Here is a 21,946-nt window from a genome sequence, read left to right on the forward strand (position 1 = left end):
TTATTGACACTGCGGCCGTGGGAATTGAAATATGTCGAACAATAAACCATGGTTCCATTAAGTCATAAAAGAACTCTCCAGGGAAACTGCGACTGGACGTCCAGCTCTTTCAGAAGATCCATTTATATGTGAATGAAATCTCTGGTCAAGGTGTTAATGGACTTTTGTTGTATAGATTATCTGTAAAGCATGGCTGTGGTACATAAAATTTTTAAAAAAAAATCTATAGTAGAGCAATTAAAAACAAACCAATGTGGGAGGCAGCAGGCAACAGGGAGTCTCTCACCACAGGGTCCCTGCTCTCTCCATCCATCTCCTCTATTAGGGTATAATTGTGTAGAAGCTAAAGTAAGGAGTGATAAACAGAATGGAACGCCCCCCCCCCCCCAGCTCTGCCTCTCACAGTGCTCTGCTGCCCTCTGCTGCCAGCTTCAGCGAGGCAAGGTACAAACTCACACCACATGTCCAATTATAATAATATTAATAAATAGGGCCCACATGGTGAACATGGGTTTTTAATGGGATTTTGTGTGTCATGTTGGCGGGGGGTGCAAAGTAAAAAGCTGTGAAAATGTGAAATCGGAAATATCAACTCAACTCATATTTTTGGTAACGCCATTAAATTAGTGTTTAATTACGGAAGAGGATTAGGGCCACATGTAAAAAATATATATGCATACAGTATATATATTTGAGTTCGGACTTAATTCTCAGAAATTTGAGAATAAAGTCAGAATTCTGACTTCTTTTTTTATCTCATAATTCTGAGATTAAAAACAGAATTCTTTAATCTCAGAATTCTGACTTTATTTTCATCACGTGTGGCCCTAATCATCTTCCGTAATTTAATAGACGCATAAACGATAAGTATAAGTGTCACCATATGGGACCTTTAAAGAATTACCGGCCAGGTAGTTTAATACACTATACAGCCATGTTTCATTCAGAGATCTGCTTTACTTGCTCAGTCACATAAAAATGGATCCAAAAACGTTGCCACGTATAGGATTTATTGCTGAAGACCCAAGCAGCCCACTTTCTCTTCACAGTTTAAGTATAGCTTATAGAGTTTTATTTGCCATTTTGAGTTCTCGCACTCTCAGAAGCACCTCAAACGTCACCAACTGTGAGCTACGAATAACTTCCAACAAGTGGAGCGAGAGCTTAACAGTCCGCTCCGATGAAGAAATGGTCTTCCGTATTTACTAGCCGGTTGTTTCACACCGAGAGGACTCTGGCTGGTTGTGCCAGTCGCTCTATAAAAAAAAAGGCAAAATTAAATAACATTTTCAAAAAGAAAAGCCAGTGATGCACCTTGATATCCCCTCTAGAGAATGAGAATAGTATACAATTGCACACAACTATAAAAAATTGTTTAAAAAAAATGTTGACCATAAACAAAAGTTCAATTGAATCATGAGTTTCATTTTGTCAGTTTTGGCCATTATTTCTAGCTGGTTATGATGACATTTAATGACAAAGTGTTGCTGAGGTCTGGTGAAGCAGGCGACTGTTCTTCTCTACGTTAAAGCCCTGGGGAGTTTCCTTGGGAAAAAACTAAAGTTATATTTTCATTGCATGTTTCTCACCACTATACGGTGTGTATCACTGAGGCCTAAAAGTGTTTAATGCATAATCCTCATTGAACATTCATTCGCAAAGCCGATTTATGGATTTTTGTTAATCAAGGTTTCTTTACATCCCTGTTTACTAGCTAGCAATCTTCCTCCTCCCTGCCTTCGTTGGGGTTTTTCTAGGCACCTTACTGCCATCATCTGTCAATCAGTGGAATAGCCTGAAAACGATGGGAATCGCACCACCTGCGTTCTCGAGAGCGTTTGCATGTGCATCCGTGTGAACGATACAAACAAAAGCTGGAGCCACTGATAAAGACATGGCTGCAAGTGCTACCAGTGGTCAGAAACTCCAAGGGTTAGCTTTAAAAGGGTACCTTTTGGTTTTTTTCAACCTGGTGTCCTATGTTTTTGTGTCTAAGTGACTGATGGGAACAGCAATCTTTGACATTGGTCCAGTATTAAGCGAGATCGCTGCAGTCGGCAGTCAGTGAAACGAGCGAGTTCAAAAAAATGCTTGTTTTGCCACTGACCGGCTCAAATAAAGCCACCAGACTCCATGTAAATAAAACAGCAATTTTAGCATCATGACATACACGTCATTCAAAGTCCACAAACAAAACTATGAAAAGCCGTTTTGGGTCGTCTTTCCACTTTTCCAACCATCACAACTCTAATTTTGGTTGAAATAAACACATAGTTTACCGATTTACATGTGAAAATATGTTGGCTCTATACACGCTAAAAGTATTGCGTTTTTAAATGGAGTCTGGTGGGTTTAGCGCTAGCGACCTCAGAGCCGTTTCTGGTTAAACAGAAAGGTCTCAAAGAGGTTTTTAAAAAGGTCTATCTCTGAAGGGATCCTTTCCATAATGTTGTCAGACCCTTAGAACAATAATCTGAGCCTGTCAGTGGCAAAAAACAGAACTTGCAGTGGACCAAATTGCCGATGCACATTTGCCCCATAGGGTTACATTGCAGCCCGGTCTGTGGCTGCCGGTTAAGCCCCTGACACACCAACCCAACGGCCGACCATTACCAGAAAAGGCAGTCGGACTGATCGGTCGGCTCCCCGAGGTCCAAAAAGTGCCTTGGAACGCACCGAAGCGACGCCTCGCGACGCATGCGCGAGATGTAATCCGTCTCCATAACAGCAGGCGGCGCTAATCTGTATTGTCGCCCAAAAAAATGAAAGTTTGGCAAAATGGCAGTTGATTGAACTAACGCGTCACGTGGGTCTGGCTGCTCCCGGATTTTTCAACCGGGCATAATGGGGGCTCGTTCAGAATACTATCTCATATTTTACGAAGATACTTCACCGAAACGTGTTTCTGAAAACATTTTAGACGAGAAATAGGCCGTGCAGTTGCTGAATCGGTCTTCATTTCAGATCAACAAAGGTCAGTTTAAAAGATTTTCGTCAGATTTTGAGAGGCTCTAGTCACGCTCATCCTGCTCGTCATTTCCGGGTTAGCACTCCACCAATCAGATTGGTCACTGAGTCTGACTGCCCGCCCTCCGACCCAGCAAGTCAGGTCGGCCAAAATGAAGGCCGATGGCTCCTCCGACGGACGACGGCAAGGAACACACCAAACAGACTCGAGTCCCTGACCTCGTCGGCCGATTATCGGGTTAGTGTGTCAGGGCCATTATGCTTCACGCTTAATACTGGAACAATTTCAAAGATTGTTGTTCCTATCAGTCACACACAAAAATATAGGAAAATAGGGTCCAGGTTGAAAAAAAACAAAATTACCCTTTAAGGCAAAATGGGGGGAAAGAACAAACAGTTGATTAACCTGTGCAATTGCTTGTGTTGCTGGCCTGTCGGACTCTTTTTGAACTCTGCAGATACCGGTGTTAAGTCAGTAAATGTTACCAGAACTGATGGGAATGATGGCCAAACCCTGGGATATAAATAAATGATTTCCCTCTAAGTGGGTCATGTGCTGGTGGCACACTGTGTGTGTTCTCGTAGTAACTGTGTGTACAGGTGTGGACACAATGACCTTTCAGCAGCAGCATGCAGTGTAGTGGCTGGAGCGCTCTTGACTCTATTAAACGACACCTGAGTGTTGCGCTCCCTTCAATTAAAAGGCAACATATAACTGAAGTGAGAGAGAATGGGAGCAGCGGGCATAATCACCCCTTTTTACATCTAGAGATACACTGGGTAAAAGACAGCCTAAGAAAGCATAGAACCAAATTTTAACAGTGACAATTAGCAATTCGCCAACGAAAACGAGGCTAAGAGACCTCAAAGTAAAGATCCTCGAGAGAACAAGCTAGAGACAACTAATAACATAATCCAGCTTTAGGCCCAAGGCATAATCTGTGTAAGGACACAAACGCAGACGTGGCAGGCCACACAAACTCAATTGGAGTGAAAGTAGGAACGCAAGACTAGAACAGGATCGAGAATGGGGAATACGGTACATGCATACGGTACACGGAAAAGCCGCTAGTTTGCTTTGCTAGCACATGCACAGTTAGCGCACTTGTAGTGCGGACAGTCCACAAAAGGTTACAAATGTTGGGTTCGGCGCGGGCTGCACAGGGTGTCAGATGATGAAATGTACCTACACAGCACCTAAGAACTAGCGTTTAGCGCCCAGTGACGCCAGAAAGAGGCACTGGAATTAACCACTTGTGTTCCCTTGTTTGATTGCTTTTCTTTTTCTTTTACCGTTTTTGTTATTTTAATTCAATTCGATTAAAGACAACTTTCTCAAGTAGCATGGACTATGTGAGCACAATATAAACTGAAGTCCGTGAATTACATAACAACACAGGACTTGCCTTGGTTTAATATTGTACTGTAAGCCCCTTTCACACCTGTAGTACTTTCTATGGACTAAATAAACAAAAAGTTTGTCCTTTGTGTTTGTGCACTTACATAGAGTACGTTTCAGCCAATATGAACAGTGAACCCCCCCCCAGCTATCCCATCACCCACCGTCACCGACTAAACAAACAACTACCAGCACTGAAACATGCAGAGGTATATAAATAACCATTAACATATCGTACAAAACACTGACCGCTTCCAGCAGAACGTTAAAAACAAGTACAGCTGCACCATTCCTGGCGGATACGTCCTATTTCAACATCACAGCATCATCCCTGTACTCCAGTGCAGCTACAGCAGGGTCACTGACCATTCAACAATCATATGGAGAGAAATCCTAACCAGGAGAGGCTACATGCCAACATCTCTCTGGGCCTCTATAGACCAGAATGCAGTGCAGCGATATTTTTTTGTGAGGGTTGGGACACTCCCTTTCTTCACTGGAATACTGATTCTCCAACAAACCACTACAACCATTTCTATGTGTCACTCAGGAAATGCTCAAAAGCATTAAAGGATAACTCCGGTTTATTACAACTTGATACATACGCACCAGACCAGGCCTTTTAGAGTCAACTGAACCCAACTAGTACTGCCAAATTTAAAATCCCAACCCTAACGCGACAAAATGAGCCCAACCCGAACCCAAAACCCGATACTTTGTCGAGACCTGTTAGGTAGCAGAACTCTACAATTCAGGTCGAATTTTCATAGTTTTGACCGTCATTTCTTTTGATGAAGAGGGGCGTAAAAACAGACTAAATAAACCAACAGTTTATCCAGATTATCTAAACCACTATTGGAGGTCAAACTGTCAAAACGTCCTTAACAATTAGAGCCCGCTCCAATGCCATTATCAATAGTTTTTCTTTCGATATACTGGCCAATGTTTCACTTCTTTTTTTTAACATGGACAAACATTTGGAAGCACCATACAGCAGAAGCCAAGGTACGGTAGCCGAAAGTGCTGATCCGCCGAGCCAATACGATAAAATTGCTCCCTTTAATGCTAAAGAATAGGATGGCACAGTATCCTGTGACAGGCATCACCCTGAAAGGACATTCTCGACATCTTTGGTGTCGTGGATGAATCACTTAAACGCGAAAACAGTCAGCAGCTGCAGCCCTAACGTAGGCGTACAACTGCTACAAGTGCAGTAGATCAGCTGTTGAACAAGGAAGTGGATTGATGTTTACTACAGACAGCTAATACGTTTACTGTTCCCCCGGGAATTTGTTCACACCTGTCTGACTGGACTTCTTTGGGATGTCACTTTGATTCCAAGTCTTGCAATTACTTATTACTGATATAAATGGCTGCCAAAATGATGAAAAATAAGACCTAAGTTGTAATAAACCAGAATGATGCGTTAAGACGATGAGGCGTGCTGAGTGGGAACTAGGTACACCAAAAAGGTACATTGTGACGCTTCAACACAAACTGATGAGATCCATCAGTGTGAGAGGAACTTCAGTGTTCTAACTACACTAAAAGCAGTATCAGGGTGGCAGCGTAGGCCGCGGAATATGTCAAGTAAATGCATCGACATATCAAGGGTCCATCAACCATAGGACATGGCTACAGCTTTCCCCCACCCCTCTCCGTGGCAACTTAGTCCACATGGCTGTTAAAGCGGTCGGTCCAAACTGGACCGGACCTGAACTCTAACTTGGCAACAAAAAACATCCTCAACTGCTTGGTCAGTGGAAGGTGACATGACAACTGCAGAGAAGGGTGGGGGGATGGGGGGCAGGGATCAGGAGAGGCAGAGGGAGCTGGGGGAGGAGGTGAGGGTGCACACCGGTGTGGGGAGGCCGTAGTAGGAGGGGTCAGTGAAGGGGAAGAGGAAGAAGAGGAAGAGGAGGACCCCCATCAGGTAGGAGGAGAGGACAGTGAGGCGGTGGGGGTGCTCCATCGCTGCACTGATCGCTGGGAAACCCATGTAGTTACAGAAGGAGTGGCAGAGAACCGGACCTATCAGGTGACCTGCAACACACAGGAAGAGGAAACGGTAACACTGGGAGGTTACCTGTATGCAAATATGCGATGGCGAAGGAATGTCCCGTCCTACTCTGCCTCGGATTGGCTCGTACTCATACCGATTATCGGGCCGTTTGTTAGCAGTTTGCAGATGATCTGTATCTGCGTTTTATTTGCCCAATAACTGATAAAGTTAATTAATTAAAAAGTGCCCTACTTAGGCTCGGCTACAGCTCTGTGTCTGTCCCTCTGCTTCAGTTTCACTCACCATTGAGTCTGACTTAAAGTGCTCATATTATGCTTTTTGGCTTTTTCCCTTTCCTTTATTGTGTTATATATCTTTTTTGTGCATGTTATAGGTTTACAAAGTGAAAAAGCCCAAAGTCCACCCCAAAGGGTCTTACCATCTCCAACAGAAAACACTGTTCACAAACTGCTCCAAACAGCTCTATTGTAGTCCAGCCTTTACTTCAGAGACAAACGTGGTCACTTTGGAACACACGTTATAATGCTCGCCTAGCTGCTAGCATGACACATCCTCATACTCTGCTTCTGACTGGCTAGTAGTCCTTAACTAGCTACTGAGCATGTGCGACTCCCAACAAAGATGGAACAGAAGTGAGATGTCTCACTCTGTAGCTAAAACAGAGAGCTCAACACACAGGGTGAAAAGAGGAGCTGCAGCAATGTGGAGTACAACAAAAAGATGGTGTTTTCTGAAAATTAAACCACATAAACCTATTCTGATATAACCTCTAAATACAATTGTGAACCTGAAAATGAGCATAATATGAGCACTTTAATGTCCCGCCCCCACAACACTATGTGACTTTTACTGTGCATTATGTTGAAAGTAGGGATGCAACGATTATAGATTTTGTAAAAATAATCACGGTTTCACAATTATCACGATTATTATGCATTAATTAATTTCACTGCTAAAGTATGAAATTACATGAACACTCTAGATTTTAATGTGTTATTTATTGCTGCCAGTTTTGAAAATGATTGATTGTTGTGTGATCTGAAAAGATTAGAGACTAGAGAAGAAGTTGGCCCTTTTTGGGATAGAAACGGCCCTGCTAGCTGCTGTGTCTAGAAGTTGGTGGAGCTGCTGGACAAGATGCACCTGTCACAGGGAGATGTGCAGCATGTTGCCAAGAATAAATGCGACAGCCTTATGTCCCCCAGGGGATGAAGAGAAGTAAGTAAGTAACGTTAAGTGGTAACGTCAGTGACGACATGTTTGAGCTGTAGCTGTAGTTTTGACACATACGAAAGTAAAACTATCGTCAGCTCGCTCACTGTAAAGGCAAACGTCTTTAGCTGTTAACTGTAGCGTTACCGTTAACATTAGACAGGCCAACGTTAGCTGACTGGTAACGTTAACAAGCTGACAAACAATTAACAACAACATTAACAAACAATGAAGTTGCTAGCAAGCTTACCAACTTGGGTTGACTTCCCTGTTGCAGCTGCAGCTGTCCTGAGGTCGGGGGATGGCTCTGCTCGGCGTTTTCCTGCCGTTTGCTAACTCAATGTAACGTTAAAAAATTGCAGCAGTAAGTTATCCCACCACGGAGAGCCACCGTCACTCATCGCGGTGTCCGGACCGGCGTCTGATGCGCCGCGTGTGCGCAAACGTGAACGTTTATGTTGTCAAGGCGGTTTAATAAGAACTGCACACACTGCTACATATAACATGCAGTCAGTTAACACTCGGTGTAGCGGAGCCTTTACGCTTAATTAACCGTGACGTTTTAAAGCACGGTTAATAGTGAAATCGGTTAACTGCTGCATCCCTAGTTGAAAGTTTCTAAGTTATTAAATATCTGCTTAAAGCATCGAAACAAAGTTTTGCGTTTTGGAACATTCCAAAATCTTGTTTGACCTAAAGATTTTCATTTTCGTTGTATATATATATATATATATATATATATATATATCGGTTCCAAATATCGTTTTCGAAATTCCAAATATCGGTTTTATTAACTACTAATAATCGGTATCGGCCTTGAAAAAACAGTATCGGTTGATCCCTATCGATTAGGTTTAGGCACGAGGAGTGAGATTTGGTTAGGGTAAAAATACCAGGGTAAGCCAATCAGAGGCAGAGTAAGACAGAGTAGGGTGGGACATTCCTTCGACATCCTAGTATCAGTAAAAGTGAAGCCACAACCTCTGGATAGCCCCCTGGTGGCTGGCTGCAGTGTAGGTCCAATAAGTGACAAAATAACGCCAGCATTTTCCTGTTTACATGTTAGCCAAGTAGCAGTGCTTCGCCTTCGTCACTTATTGGGAGCAGTAGGCTAGGTGGAGCCGGTTACCTCCAGCATCTGTGCTAAGCTAGGCTAGCGGTGGGGGGGTCAGACAGAGTTTCAACACGCACGGAGATGAGAAGGGTATGTATGGACTTATCTAACTGGGGGATACGGGGAATAAGACAAAGTCCCAATAAGTCGGCGTGTTCCTTTAACGTTACCGTTGTTCATCTCCAAATCGAAATGACTGTCTGCCTGTAACACTGTGAAGAACACTCTTTACATGAAGCCGCTTTTAGCTTTGACACACAGCGCGCGCAGTGGGCGCGTAGTTACAAAAATTCAGAGGTGCGAGACCACGCGCCGCGACGGCATGCGAAGCCTTCGCGCTGGAAACGACAGCCGTGGCAACGTAACTTTATGGCGCGCGCCCCTCGCGCCCGGAACACCTCCGCGACCATAAACCTATCTTTAAGCTGCTCCTTTTACTGTACACTGAATTAAGCGGGACTGTCCACGACATTATAAACTAATAAACTGAACTAAGTGAAGGATCTTTATTAGCGTCCAAACATAGACAGAAGATACAAAATGCAAGTCATAAGTGTCGGATGTAAATGAGAAGCATCTCACCTGTTCTGATAAAGATGAAGGCAGTGTAGGCCCCAAACACTGCTGTGTAGGAGAACTGGAACACTGTGGTAGACCAGAGAAAACACGGTTCATCATCAGCTTCTTCCTACGACTGTATCGCCAACTGACGCGAGCGTGATGATCAGTCACTGGGACTGCACTATAACGGTGACACATCACTCAACACATCGGCGCTCACCTGCAGAGAGGAAGATCCCTGACAGCGTCCCCTGCCTGAACCGCAGCAGCTCAATCACATGGTGGAAGTGAGCTGGAGGAGAGACGCAGCGACATCAATCAACTGTGCAACAAGCGTTGGCGTGAATCCGCTGCTTTCATGTGCTACGACTGCTACATGGAATCAAAACTAAATGTACAAACCCCAACTCCAATGAAGTTGGGGCGTTATATAGAATACAGTCATTTGCAAATCCTTTTCAACCCATACTCAATTCAATACACTACAAAGACAAGATATTTAACGCTCGACCGATACATTTTGTTGTATTGTTGTGTGCAAAGATTCACTCATTTTGAACTTGATGCCTGCAACAGGTTCCAAAACGAGATTTTCCTGCATACCTCTACGACGTGTAACACTAGACAGCCAATCACAAACCTTATAAGATCTTGGTAGAATGCATGCTGCATGCTTATTGGCTCACTGACGCTCCTTATGTATTGAAATTGGGTATTGAATGATGAGGCATTTTTCGATACTCGATACTAGGGTTGGGACGATGTGCTGTTGTCCCAATTTGATTCTGTCACCATACACAATACAATGTGAATAATACACTTCTAGAGACAATATATCATGAGACATCTCTAAAAATGTTTTCTAAGAAGAACACACATCACATGTCAGTCAGTCAGTCGGTCTGACATTCATTTCATTTGTAAAGAAGAACATAACGTGGATTTTCTGCTTTCGGTCAGAAAACGGGTATGCTTTCGCTCTGTTTTGCTGGAAACAGATATGATGTAGTCGCCGTCGGCGGGACTGTATAAACGTTTAAAAAAGAAGGAAAAAAGATCACGATTCTAGGGAAAAGAAACCATTTTAAAAATCGTAGGGGTGCATTATATGTCGACTGGATATCGTTATCGCGATATCACGTTGCGCAATATTATATCGAAAGTCGTACGCAATAAGTACGCAATATTTTTTTATTATTGTTTCTAATATGTCCTGTTCTGTAGACATGCTCTTTATGTATTGTTTTTATAATGTACAACCAGTAATACATGTCCTGTTCTCTTTATTTATTTATTTTATACTGTCCCACCAGTAATACATGTCCTGTTCTCTTTATTTATTTTATACTGTCCCACCAGTAATACATGTCCTGTTCTCTTTATTTATTTTATACTGTCCCACCAGTAATACATGTCCTGTTCTCTTTATTTATTTATTTTATACTGTCCCACCAGTAATACATGTCCTGTTCTCTTTATTTATTTTATACTGTCCCACCAGTAATACATGTCCTGTTCTCTTTATTTATTTCATACTGTCCCACCAGTAATACATGTCCTGTTCTCTTTATTTATTTATTTTATACTGTCCAACCAGTAAAACATGTCCTGTTCTGTAGACATGGTCATTATTTATTTATTTATTCATGTTGTACCAGTCCAATATGACTGTCAGTTGAAATAAACCTTGTGTCGTTATGAATCCATTTTGATGCGTTTTCCCATAACTTTTGTAATTTTACACATGTTGGAGAAATAGCGAAACCAATATCGATATCGCAATATTCATAATGAATATCGCAATATCACATTTTGTCAATATCGTGCCAACCCTACTAAAAAGTATCGAATTTGGTACCCAGCCCGAGACAGAACTCACCCACTCCAAAGAAGAGGGGGCAGGTGAAGATGGCGGTGAGAGGGCCAGCACAGGGCACCAGCATGGGCAGCATGCAGGCCCTGAACACCAGCTCCTCTGTCAGCGGCGCCACCACCTGATTCCTCAGCCAGCGCATGTCGCTGAAACACAGCATCCAGAACCACGGGTCTGCGGGGAGACAGAGACAGGGGGGCACTGTATTTCCACCTAAAGTAGAGAAAGCACTTCGTAATAGTCCACCGACTCTCTCCTTCTTTTCCTGCAGCAGAATTTGGGCTAAGAAATGAGTGCCGCTATGGATATACAACCCAAACTTAAAAGATGTGACAATTCCAAATGTTGCTGTACAAGTAATTGTCTCGGAAATAATTGCAATGAACGATATAATTGTCTTATTCAGTCCAATTAAAAAAGATATTTATTTATTACTTTTTCAAACGAATTAAAGTTTTGAATGAATCCCAGGATACATCTTTTGTTATACGTCTCCGTTATGCAGGGTATCGTTTTAATTCATTTCGATACCAATACCATGACTTCGATACTCGTTCCTAAATGATTTTTTTCGATACCAATTTTCCGCCTTTAATTTTGACAGGACAGCTAGGTGAGAAAGGGGAGAGAGACATGCAGGAAATTGTCACAGGTCGGATTCAAACCCTGGACCTCTGCGTCGAGGCATAAACCTCTCAGTACATGTGCGCCCGCTCCACCCGCTGAGCCAACCTGGCCACGGCACAAATCATTTCATGTATTTTTTCCTGCGTGTCTCTGACAGCCAATCGCAAACATTATTAGACCTTGGTAGAAACATGTTGCGTGCTCATTGGCTCACTGACGCTGATGAGTTTGACTCCTTAGGTATTGAAACTGGGTTTTGAATGACAAGGCATTTTTCGATACTCGATACTTTAGACACAATTCGGTCAGTGCCTAAAAAGTACTGAATTTGGTACCCAGCCCTAATGTTATGGGACCCAGAAAATGTAGTAACACAAGTACACAGCCTATGAAGTAAACCACGCCTCTTTTATTATCATAAAACATTGCAGTTCTTGCTTAAATGACCATAAAATTGACAATTACGCACTGTTTCCCATCCCAGTGTTGACGATTTACTTTTGGTGGGCAGAATAAATAACTATTTACATATTAAACACATCAGACTAAAAGATGATAAAAGATACAGATGTAGCCATGATGGTTTGTCAAATGTTATGGCTCAGCAGATAAAATACCTGATTACCCGGAGCCCAAATAAGCTATTATATGTAACTTAACCTTAATACTATGATCCATACAGACAGTTACATGTTATTAAAAATCTCAACACTGTCTCCTCCTAATTCCTGTTAAATCATATAAGACTTAGGCTATCTAAAGTTATTTTTTGTTAGATCATTGTTCGTTTTTTTTTAAAAAGTTTTTTAATCCGTGTTTTGGGGATCGTAAACACAGTTTTGTAGGCTACTGTCCTTGTTGCATTCATTAAGATCTCATCTGAAGATTTCTGTCATTCAAACAACTCTGAGTTTTAGATTCAAACTTTTACAGGCAACATAATAAAATCTCGGGTTTTATTCAGGCTCAAGTCCATAAATACAGTTAATGGATTCAGGCACGGAGAACAAGAACTGAAGGCGGTTAGCTTCATTATAAAGATATGGAGTGGAGTATTAGCTTCTCTGCATTGGCTTCCTATAGAATCCAGGATTGACTTTAAAGTCCTTCTCCTGACCTACAAAGCTCTAAACGGTCAGGCACCATCATATCTAGAGGAGCTCATAGTACCTTATTGTCCCACTAGAGCACTACGCTCCCAGAATTCAGAGCTTCTCGTGGTTCCTAGAGTCTCTAAAAGTAGGATGGGAGCCAGAGCCTTCAGCTATCAGGCTCCTCTCCTGTGGAACCAGCTCCCGGTCTGGGTTCGAGGGGCAGACACCATCACCATATTTAAGAATAAACTGAAAACACTCCTCTTTGATAAAGCTTATAGTTAGGGAGCGAATAGAGTAGAGGGAGGCAGGCCAGTACAGCCCGGACAAGGTTGGGGAGAGTTCTAGCCCGATCAGGCTCCTCTCTTTGGCCTGCCTCTCTTAGTTATGCTATTATAGTTCTAGACTACGGGGGAAGTTCCTTCCTTCCTGTGACAAACCGAGCTGCTCTCTCCTCTCTCTTTCCATCCGTTTCCATTTGTGTGCATCCTTGACCCTGAAATGCTTGTTACTAACCTAGCTCTGGGGAGTTTACTCCCCGGAGTCCTTATGTTTCTTTTCCCGCCCAGAATATTCCCTTGGATTAGGGTGGCACCACGATCTTGGTTGGAGCTGTCAGTGTGGTCCAACGCTCTGCAATGCCCTGCAGCGTCCGGCTGTGTCCTGCCAAGTGTCGGCGTCTTGCTACGCCCACCCATGCTGTGCTGTGCCATGCTACATCCTGTAACGCCCTCCAGTGCCCTGTTATGACATGAACTACGACCATTTGTAGTCACTGTTCCATTATCTTTGTGACTATTATTGCCACTGTTCATCACACCCCCAACCGGCACCGTCAGACACCGCCTACCAAGAGCCTGGGTCTGTCCCAGGTTTCTCCCTAAAAGGAAGTTTTTCCTCGCCACTAAATGCTTGCTCTTGGGGGAATTACTGGAATGGTTGGATCTTTGTAAATTATAGAGTGTGGTCTAGACCTACTCTATCTGTAAAGTGTCTCGAGATAACTCTTGTTATGACTTGATACTATAAATAAAATTGAATTGAAAACTGAGCAGACTGCCGTGGACAGGGGTAACAACCAAACTGATAAATGTCGTTCAGGGAGCTTTCACAGCGGTGTGGCCGCGACATTTCCACGCTTCGTTAATACAGTTAATCCCACGGCAAGACCAGCAGCAGCAGGGAGTTACTACTAACTATAGCCTCTGAGCCTGCAGTAAAGCGTTGACGCTGCCATGCACACGGAGCGCGACTTCACGAGGGGGAGGGGCTGGAGGCCGATCGTATAAAAAAATACATCGTTGATTGGGGGGGAAGAAAAATTTAATTTGGATGTTATCTACCTGGACCAAGTACAACCTATGTGTGGGAAACACTGATTACCACCGACAGCCATACCCCTTAGGACCTCAGCTAATGTTAGCAATTAATTGCGGTTAAACAAAGAAGCTGCGATTATGTCAAAAAATTGTGATTAGACAACTGCGTAATAATGTTTTTTTTTTTTTTTAAATTACATTTATTTTGAACATGTTAAATTTAAAAAATAAAAGATAAAGATAATAACTGTTACAGGCCAACCCAAACAATTTGTATGGAGATCATAGACTGTTAATATTAATGGACAAAGCATCCGGTTTGGCGAAGTGCTGCAAAAGCGGAAGTTCCTTAAACCTGCACTCTATCTGAAGTCCAGCAGGGGGAGACTCCTTAAACCTGTATTATATCTGAAGTCCAGCAGGGGGAGACTCCTTAAACCTGTATTATATCTGAAGTCCAGCAGGGGGAGACTCCTTAAACCTGTATTATATCTGACTTCCAGCAGGGGGAGACTCCTTAAACCTGTATTATATCTGACTTCCAGCAGGGGGAGACTCCTTAAACCTGTATTATATCTGAAGTCCAGCAGGGGGAGACTCCTTAAACCTGTATTATATCTGACTTCCAGCAGGGGGAGACTCCTTAAACCTGTATTATATCTGACTTCCAGCAGGGGGAGACTCCTTAAACCTGCTTTCTATCTGAAGTCCAGCAGGGGGAGACTCCTTAAACCTGTATTATATCTGACTTCCAGCAGGGGGAGACTCCTTAAACCTGTATTATATCTGACTTCCAGCAGGGGGAGACTCCTTAAACCTGTATTATATCTGACTTCCAGCAGGGGGAGACTCCTTAAACCTGTATTATATCTGACTTCCAGCAGGGGGAGACTCCTTAAACCTGTATATCTGACTTCCAGCAGGGGGAGACTCCTTAAACCTGTATTATATCTGACTTCCAGCAGGGGGAGACTCCTTAAACCTGTATATCTGACTTCCAGCAGGGGGAGACTCCTTAAACCTGTATTATATCTGACTTCCAGCAGGGGGAGACTCCTTAAACCTGTATTATATCTGACTTCCAGCAGGGGGCGACACGTGCGGTTGCAAAAGGAGTTTGGTTTCTGTAGAAGTCTCTGAGAAAGTGACCCACTTCTCACTTGATTTATTACTTCAGTAAACATTTTCATAATGAGTTTATGCTCTCAATCACTAGTTTTAAGTCTTCTGCAACACAGAATGATGTTCCATTTTTTGATTTATGGTCGCGTTGATTTTATAATCGGCAGGGGGTGTTTTAGGGCGTAGCTATGATGTGATTGCCAGTGAAAGGGTGTAACGTAACTCCTCCCTCACTCACTCCTCCCTCTCGTCTAAAATCGTCACATCCGCAACCAGGATGGCGGCGCCCGCAACGGCAAGCTCGACGACTCATTGCAGATCTCCACAAACCAATGGCTGACGTCACACATGCTGTGTCCATTAATATTATACAGTCTATGACGGAGATGTGGTCCAATTTGGAAATGACCCTAAAATCTGTGATGTTAAAAAAAAAATTTAAAAAGTCCAGCCTTTTGGCTGTCTCACCTAAGGCCACCCGGATCCCATCCATAAAGCTCCAGGGACAGTCCATGGCCAACTGCATGAGGGGGCCCAGAAACAGGACCTGCAACACACACACACACACACACACACACACACACACACACACACACACACACACACACACACACACACACACACACACACACACACACACACACACACACACACAGTTCTGACCAAGCTTCAGCCTCTGGTGCTGAAACATGAAGTCAAAGATCCTCTATACTAAAGATAGCGCATTTCAAGCAGCGCCAACGGTATGAAAAGGTACACACTTCCTGTCTCCTAAAGGGGCGTGGCCTCATTTGAACGTGTAGCGAACGTCGTGTGGATGGACGAAAAGCTAGATTTGAATCATTTATTAATATGTGCTTTTGCTAACGTTAGATATTTACACAGCTCAAAGACATATTTAGCATCACGGAGATTAGTTTTGTTAGGGTGTTCACCAACGTTAGCTGACGTTAGCTTCTCTGTGTTGCCAGATCTCGGGAGAGTTTGGTCCTGAGACAGGAACAGGTCTCAAACTAAGTTCATTTTCTCCTGATGTGTCCGTCTGAAAAATGCCAGTTTAGTGTCAGAATGTTCTGGAGATATGTGGCTTGTTGAAGAGTGGGTCCAATATTTACTTTGGTGACTATGGGGCGAAAGAATCGCTCTTAATCTGTGTCCACGTTCACTTCTCCCATTGGAATAAATACACTCTAGACCTGCTAGTCTCCTAAAGAGGCGTGGCGGTGGCGGAGCCCACGGGACATAGAGACAGGAAACTACTCTGAGTTGGGGCATCTCGGTTCTAAACCGTCTCTGATGAAGCCAATGTGGAAGTGCCAAAAGCTGCAGTTGATCGAATGGCCACTTGAGGCCAACTCCAAAAGAGAGACAATCCATGGTGTACTTACAAACTTTCCAATCCTTCGTTTTATGAGTACATAACCTATTTGTACTACTGTAGAAGTTTGGTATCATTTCGGGCATTATTAGTGGGGTCATTTACGAGATACAAACCTGGATCCATTAGCGCCTGCACTAAACTAACCAGCTGATAACGCTAACTCGACCAACGTTATAACAAGGGAAAAAAGCTTATTTGGGGGGGGTTTGTTTGGCTCGAGGTCAAGGTGCAAAGCAGCCTAGGGTGAAATTAGTCCGAACCATCACTTTAAGCTCCAGCTTGTTAAATTCTGATTATAACTTAAGCAACCGGCGACATCCAAGGAGCCAATGAATCACCATCATATCATAGAAGACTTGTTTCTTACCATAGTGAGCATCAGAGGAAGTATTATGGCAGGAATGAGGCCTTCGAAGTGGATCCCCATGAGAGCCAGTAACGATGGGCCAGTCTGACAAGTCAAAAGCCAGACTCAGTCTGATAATACAACAGCTAATGTGTCAGACAGCAGCACGACACAACAGCACATATACGGTAGGGTTGGGCATCGTCTGGATTTTAACTATTCTAATTTCAATTCTTCCTTTCGATTCCGGTTCTTATCGATTGAGAGTCTCTGAGGGGTGGAGTTGAAACGGGTCACATGCCTATTTTCACAAATAAGAGGAACGTTTTATTTTGATCCAATGGTGGTTTGCAGTTTTACAGCTTTTTCAACGTAAAATAAAGCCAGACTAGAGCGCTGCTTACTGAGCTCCAAGGCTGCAACACAACAAGCGCCTGGCCGCTACGGAGACCAAAACTTGCGCATGTTAAATTGGGAAGCGGTGATCGGATTTGAAACTATATCCTCTAAACGATTCCAATAAAGAAACGATTCCACTGGAATCGTTATTTTTGAAACGATTCCAAGTCGGAATCGGTTCTCGATGCCCAATCCTAATTCCCGGTCAAATGAGTCATTTGTTTAATCCTCAGGTGTTCTGGTCAGTGGTTTCGGAGACATGGACTCACCCTGACACCTGTGAATTCTCTCCATGTCCACACAAAGAGAGGCGACAGGCCCGACACGATGAGCACACTGGTGAAGCGTCTCTTTATCACAGTGGGGTGATCCCTAAGGAAGGACCAGTAGAGACAAAAAAAATAAATAAAATCACACATCACATAGTCTGGCATTGCCAGACCTTCCTCCACAGCGCAGCGGAGGAGGGTCTGGCTAGTCCACACAGCATTCCGGGATAGGAGAAAAACGTGCTCTGGTTTATTGGCATGTCTTTAAACCATTTACAAATTGTCTTGGGCGGCGCTACGCGTCGGATGGAGCAACGGTGCCTCGGCAAAATAGCCTCGGGAAGGAACTTGTTTTGGTGGAACATGTGGACATGGGGAGGTGAGCTCTGGAATTATAATGGCTGTCGAGTGTGTGATGAGAATTTTATTCCAAAAAAAAAAGAGAGATATAATTTGATTGTCGGTGCTAGCTCAGAGGACGTTTCCCAAATCGACCGGAGTTTAGAGCAACACATGAAAGCGGAAGGTGAGGGCCGTCCGGCCGAAAAATGAGGGACATCCGGCGGGACCTCCGGCAACACCTGAACAATCCTGTAAGTGAAATGTCGTCGATATAGACTACAGTGCATCCCTCTTTCCCCGCTCTCTCTCAGACCACAAATAATGCTGCGTTCCAGGCAACCCGTAACTCGTGTTTTCACAACCTTCTACCCGTGAAAGTGCCCTGGAACGGCAGTCAAACCCGTTACTTACTACCCGTGAACTCGTACTAGATCGTTGTACTCCCAGTTACAGTTTTTGACGTCACACACACACAAACAACAATGGCGACCCCTGTTGATGCTGTACAGACGCCGGTGATTAACGGTGAGAAATAGAAATAAATAGACATAAATAGGCAACGTACAGTAATTCCGCACAGTGTAATCAAAACAACACACATACGATTGTGTACTACTACAGATGAACTATTACTATACTATTAGATGAAGCCCAAAATATGTCGCAGACTAGAACTCGCTAGTATCAGCTAGCGCTAGCTTACGTCAACGTTAGGTAGCCGCTAGTTAACTTTGTCGTGACTTTTGCCTGGAACGCTACCAAGTCGTGAGTCGTGACTTGAAGTCGTAACTTACGGGCTAAAAATTGTGTCTGGAACGCAGCATAAGCACTAACAAATGAGGCTCCGGGATGGCTGAATTTGAGTTGCATGCGTCCCATAGGTGGGGGGGTGGGGGCATAAGTAAGGGACTTACAGCTAATTTTGCCTTAGGGCCGTCAAATAGCTAGTTTGTCCATGTTTGTGCCAAGGGGAGTATTTATCAGAGCCATTTTTAAGTACTTCATTACAGGCCACATAGCGGCGCTACTGATGTCACTGTCAAATACAGTGAGGAGGACCACATGCTCTGAGAGAACATGTGTACTAATTATGATTTCAATAACAAACTTCTTTGTGACTTTAATGTAAAAGCCCACTGAGCCTAATGAATACATAAGCTATGCCGGTGTCATAGCACATAACACATCTGTAGTTAGGGTTAGAGATAAGGTTTGCTTCAAGTTTAGGTAACACATATCGACGGGGGAACAGTGTTCGACACAACACCGGAATGAACATAAATATAGTATAACTAAACCACGTAGCAGAAAGCAATAAACCCATATTGAACACATTGAGAGTGTGTCTCTCCGCCGCTGTGTGGCTCACCTCGGCAGGTCACTCCTCCACACGTATAAACTCCCAACGTACGAACACGCCAGCAGCAGACAGGACAGCACTGACACCCAGCATAAACCGTCTGGAGGTACGAAGCCGCCATTGCTGTGTTCCATGTCCTCTGTCAGAAGGTTTGGTGATAAATCCTCCTCCTCTGCCATAACGACTGCCGGTTGAGACTCAAGCAAACAACTACTCGGCACCGGGGCGGTTGGTGGACCATCTAACACGATAAAACATCCGCCAACATGAAGCGTAAAGTTGTCAAACACCTCCTTTCAAAACGTGAGCTAACGTTGCTAGCTGAAGTGCTAGCTTCCACGGCGCTCTATAATGACGTCATCGTATGTTGCTTTTTTTTTTTCCCCTTCCTTCTTCTTCGAGGTTTTACGGCAGCCGGTATTCTATTCTGTTTATTTTTTTCATTACTGCCATCCTGTGTAATTAATTATGTTCTTCAATGGTCATGTCCTTGGTTACATCAAACAACCGTTGTCTCTGGTTTGCCCAGTACCTTCAATAGTACACTGTCATAAAATCTCAAAGCAAATTAGTATTACAAAGTATAGGTTGTCTTGAATAGTTAAACCTTTTTGGACAGAAGACATTTAGATGTGGCAGGGTAAGAAATGCACGATTGTGAATAATAAAATAAATGAAGGCTGAATTCCATTTAGCTGCTTCAGTTTCAGGGTCCTGACTAGTATAGTTCATCCTGGCTCACTTTCCCTGTCGTGGATAACTAGAGGAGTGCCATCCTTAATGGTATTAGTTACACCCATGCTTTTCTAATTTCCATTTTTCAGAGCACTTTAAGGACCTTTTTGTCCATGTTGGCTTAGAATTTGAGATGTAAAAAATAATTATTGATCTTGGAAACAGAACAAAACGAGAGACGGAATCTAAAACAAAAATCCAGAAAATCACATTGTATGATTTTTAAATAATTAATTTGCATTTATATTAAGTTAATTAAGTAATATTGCATGACATAAGTATTTCATCACCTACCAACCAGTAAGAATTCCGGCTCTCACAGACCTGTTAGTTTTTCTTTAAGAAGCCCTCCTGTTCTCCACTCATTACCTGTATTGACTGCACCTGTTTGAACTCGTTACCTGTATAAAAGACACCTGTCCACACACTCAATCAAACAGACTCCAACCTCTCCACAATGGCCAAGACCAGAGAGCTGTGTAAGGACATCAGGGATAAAATTGTAGACCTGTGCAAGGCTGGGATGGGCTACAGGACAATAGGCAAGCAGCTTGGTGAGAAGGCACCAACTGTTGGCGCAATTATTAGAAAATGGAAGAAGTTCAAGATGACGGTCAATCTCCCTCGGTCTGGGGCTCCATGCAAGATCTCACCTCGTGGGGCATCAATGATCATGAGGAAGGTGAGGGATCAGCCCAGAACTACACGGCAGGACCTGGTCAATGACCTGAAGAGAGCTGAGACCACAGTCTCAAAGAAAACCATTAGTAACACACTATGCCGTCATGGATTAAAATCCTGCAGCGCACGCAAGGTGCCCCTGCTCAAGTCAGCGCATGTCCAGGCCCGTCTGAAGTTTGCCAATGACCATCTGGATGATCCAGAGGAGGAATGGGAGAAGGTAATGTGGTCTGATGAGACAAAAATAGAGCTTTTTGGTCTGAACTCCACTCGCCGTGTTTGGAGGAAGAAGAAGGATGAGTACAACCCCAAAGAACACCATCCCAACCGTGAAGCATGGAGGTGGAAACATCATTCTTTGGGGATGCTTTTCTGCAAAGGGGACAGGACGACTGCACCGTATTGAGGGGAGGATGGATGGGGCCATGTATCGCAAGATCTTGGCCAACAACCTCCTTCCCTCAGTAAGAGCATTGAAGATGGGTCGTGGCTGGGTCTTCCAGCATGACAACGACCCGAAACACACAGTCAGGGCAACTAAGGAGTGGCTCCGTAAGAAGCATCTCAAGGTCCTGGAGTGGCCTAGCCAGTCTCCAGACCTGAACCCAATAGAAAATCTTTGGAGGGAGCTGAAAGTCCGTATTGCCCAGCAACAGCCCCGAAACCTGAAGGATCTGAAGAAGGTCTGTATGGAGGAGTGGGCCAAAATCCCTGCTGCAGTGTGTGCAAACCTGGTCAAGAACTACAGGAAACATATGATCTCTGTAATTGCAAACAAAGGTTTCTGTACCAAATATTGAATTCTGCTTTTCTGATGTATCAAATACTTATGCCATGCAATAAAATGCAAATTAATTACTTAAAAATCATACAATGTGATTTTCTGGATTGTTGTTTTAGATTCCGTCACTCACAGTTGAAGAGTACCTATGATAAAAATTACAGACTTCTACATGCTTTGTAAGTGGGAAAACCTGTAAAATCTGCATTGTATCAAATACTTGTTCTCTGGAGATACAGTGGGTATCTTAATATGGTAATGCTGATTTTGTTATTGTCTTAATGTGGCTGTTGAAATTCAGGTCTGAGTCCATAACTACACAAGATTTCTGGCTTTGTCTG

General features: G+C 43.5%; 1 protein-coding gene across 2 annotated transcripts; it reads right to left on the reverse strand.

The window, feature by feature from the left end:
* Nucleotides 1-219: 219 nt before the first annotated feature.
* On the reverse strand, nucleotides 220-19,781 carry rce1a (Ras converting CAAX endopeptidase 1a). Of its 2 annotated transcripts, none has more exons than XM_078276647.1 (8): nucleotides 19,418-19,781; nucleotides 17,707-17,809; nucleotides 17,060-17,143; nucleotides 15,780-15,858; nucleotides 11,156-11,362; nucleotides 9,497-9,568; nucleotides 9,298-9,360; nucleotides 220-6,409 (listed from the first exon to the last, which is right to left on the reverse strand). In XM_078276647.1, the coding sequence occupies exons 1-8, from the start codon at nucleotides 19,585-19,587 to the stop codon at nucleotides 6,180-6,182; spliced, it is 1,008 nt and encodes a 335-aa protein (XP_078132773.1). In that variant the 5' UTR covers nucleotides 19,588-19,781; the 3' UTR covers nucleotides 220-6,179. The 2 variants fall into 2 exon arrangements, with proteins under 2 accessions (XP_078132773.1, XP_078132774.1); XM_078276648.1 differs by having other exon boundaries at nucleotides 11,156-11,323; nucleotides 19,418-19,780.
* Nucleotides 19,782-21,946: the final 2,165 nt, after the last annotated feature.

Source organism: Sander vitreus, chromosome 19, assembly GCF_031162955.1.
Source record: "Sander vitreus isolate 19-12246 chromosome 19, sanVit1, whole genome shotgun sequence".
NCBI lineage: Eukaryota > Metazoa > Chordata > Actinopteri > Perciformes > Percidae > Sander > Sander vitreus.

What these genes read in the sequence shown, in the direction of transcription:
- rce1a (XM_078276647.1), bottom strand. Translation starts at nt 19,587, where the DNA reads ATGGCAGAGGAGGAGGATTTATCACCAAACCTTCTGACAGAGGACATG. An exon ending in TTCCTCTGATGCTCACTATG is followed by an intron (nt 15,859 to 17,059) that starts GTAAGAAACAAG and finishes TGTGTGTTGCAG; the next exon opens with GTCCTGTTTCTGGGCCCCCT. An exon ending in AGGGATCTTCCTCTCTGCAG is followed by an intron (nt 9,361 to 9,496) that starts GTGAGCGCCGAT and finishes GGTCTACCACAG; the next exon opens with TGTTCCAGTTCTCCTACACA.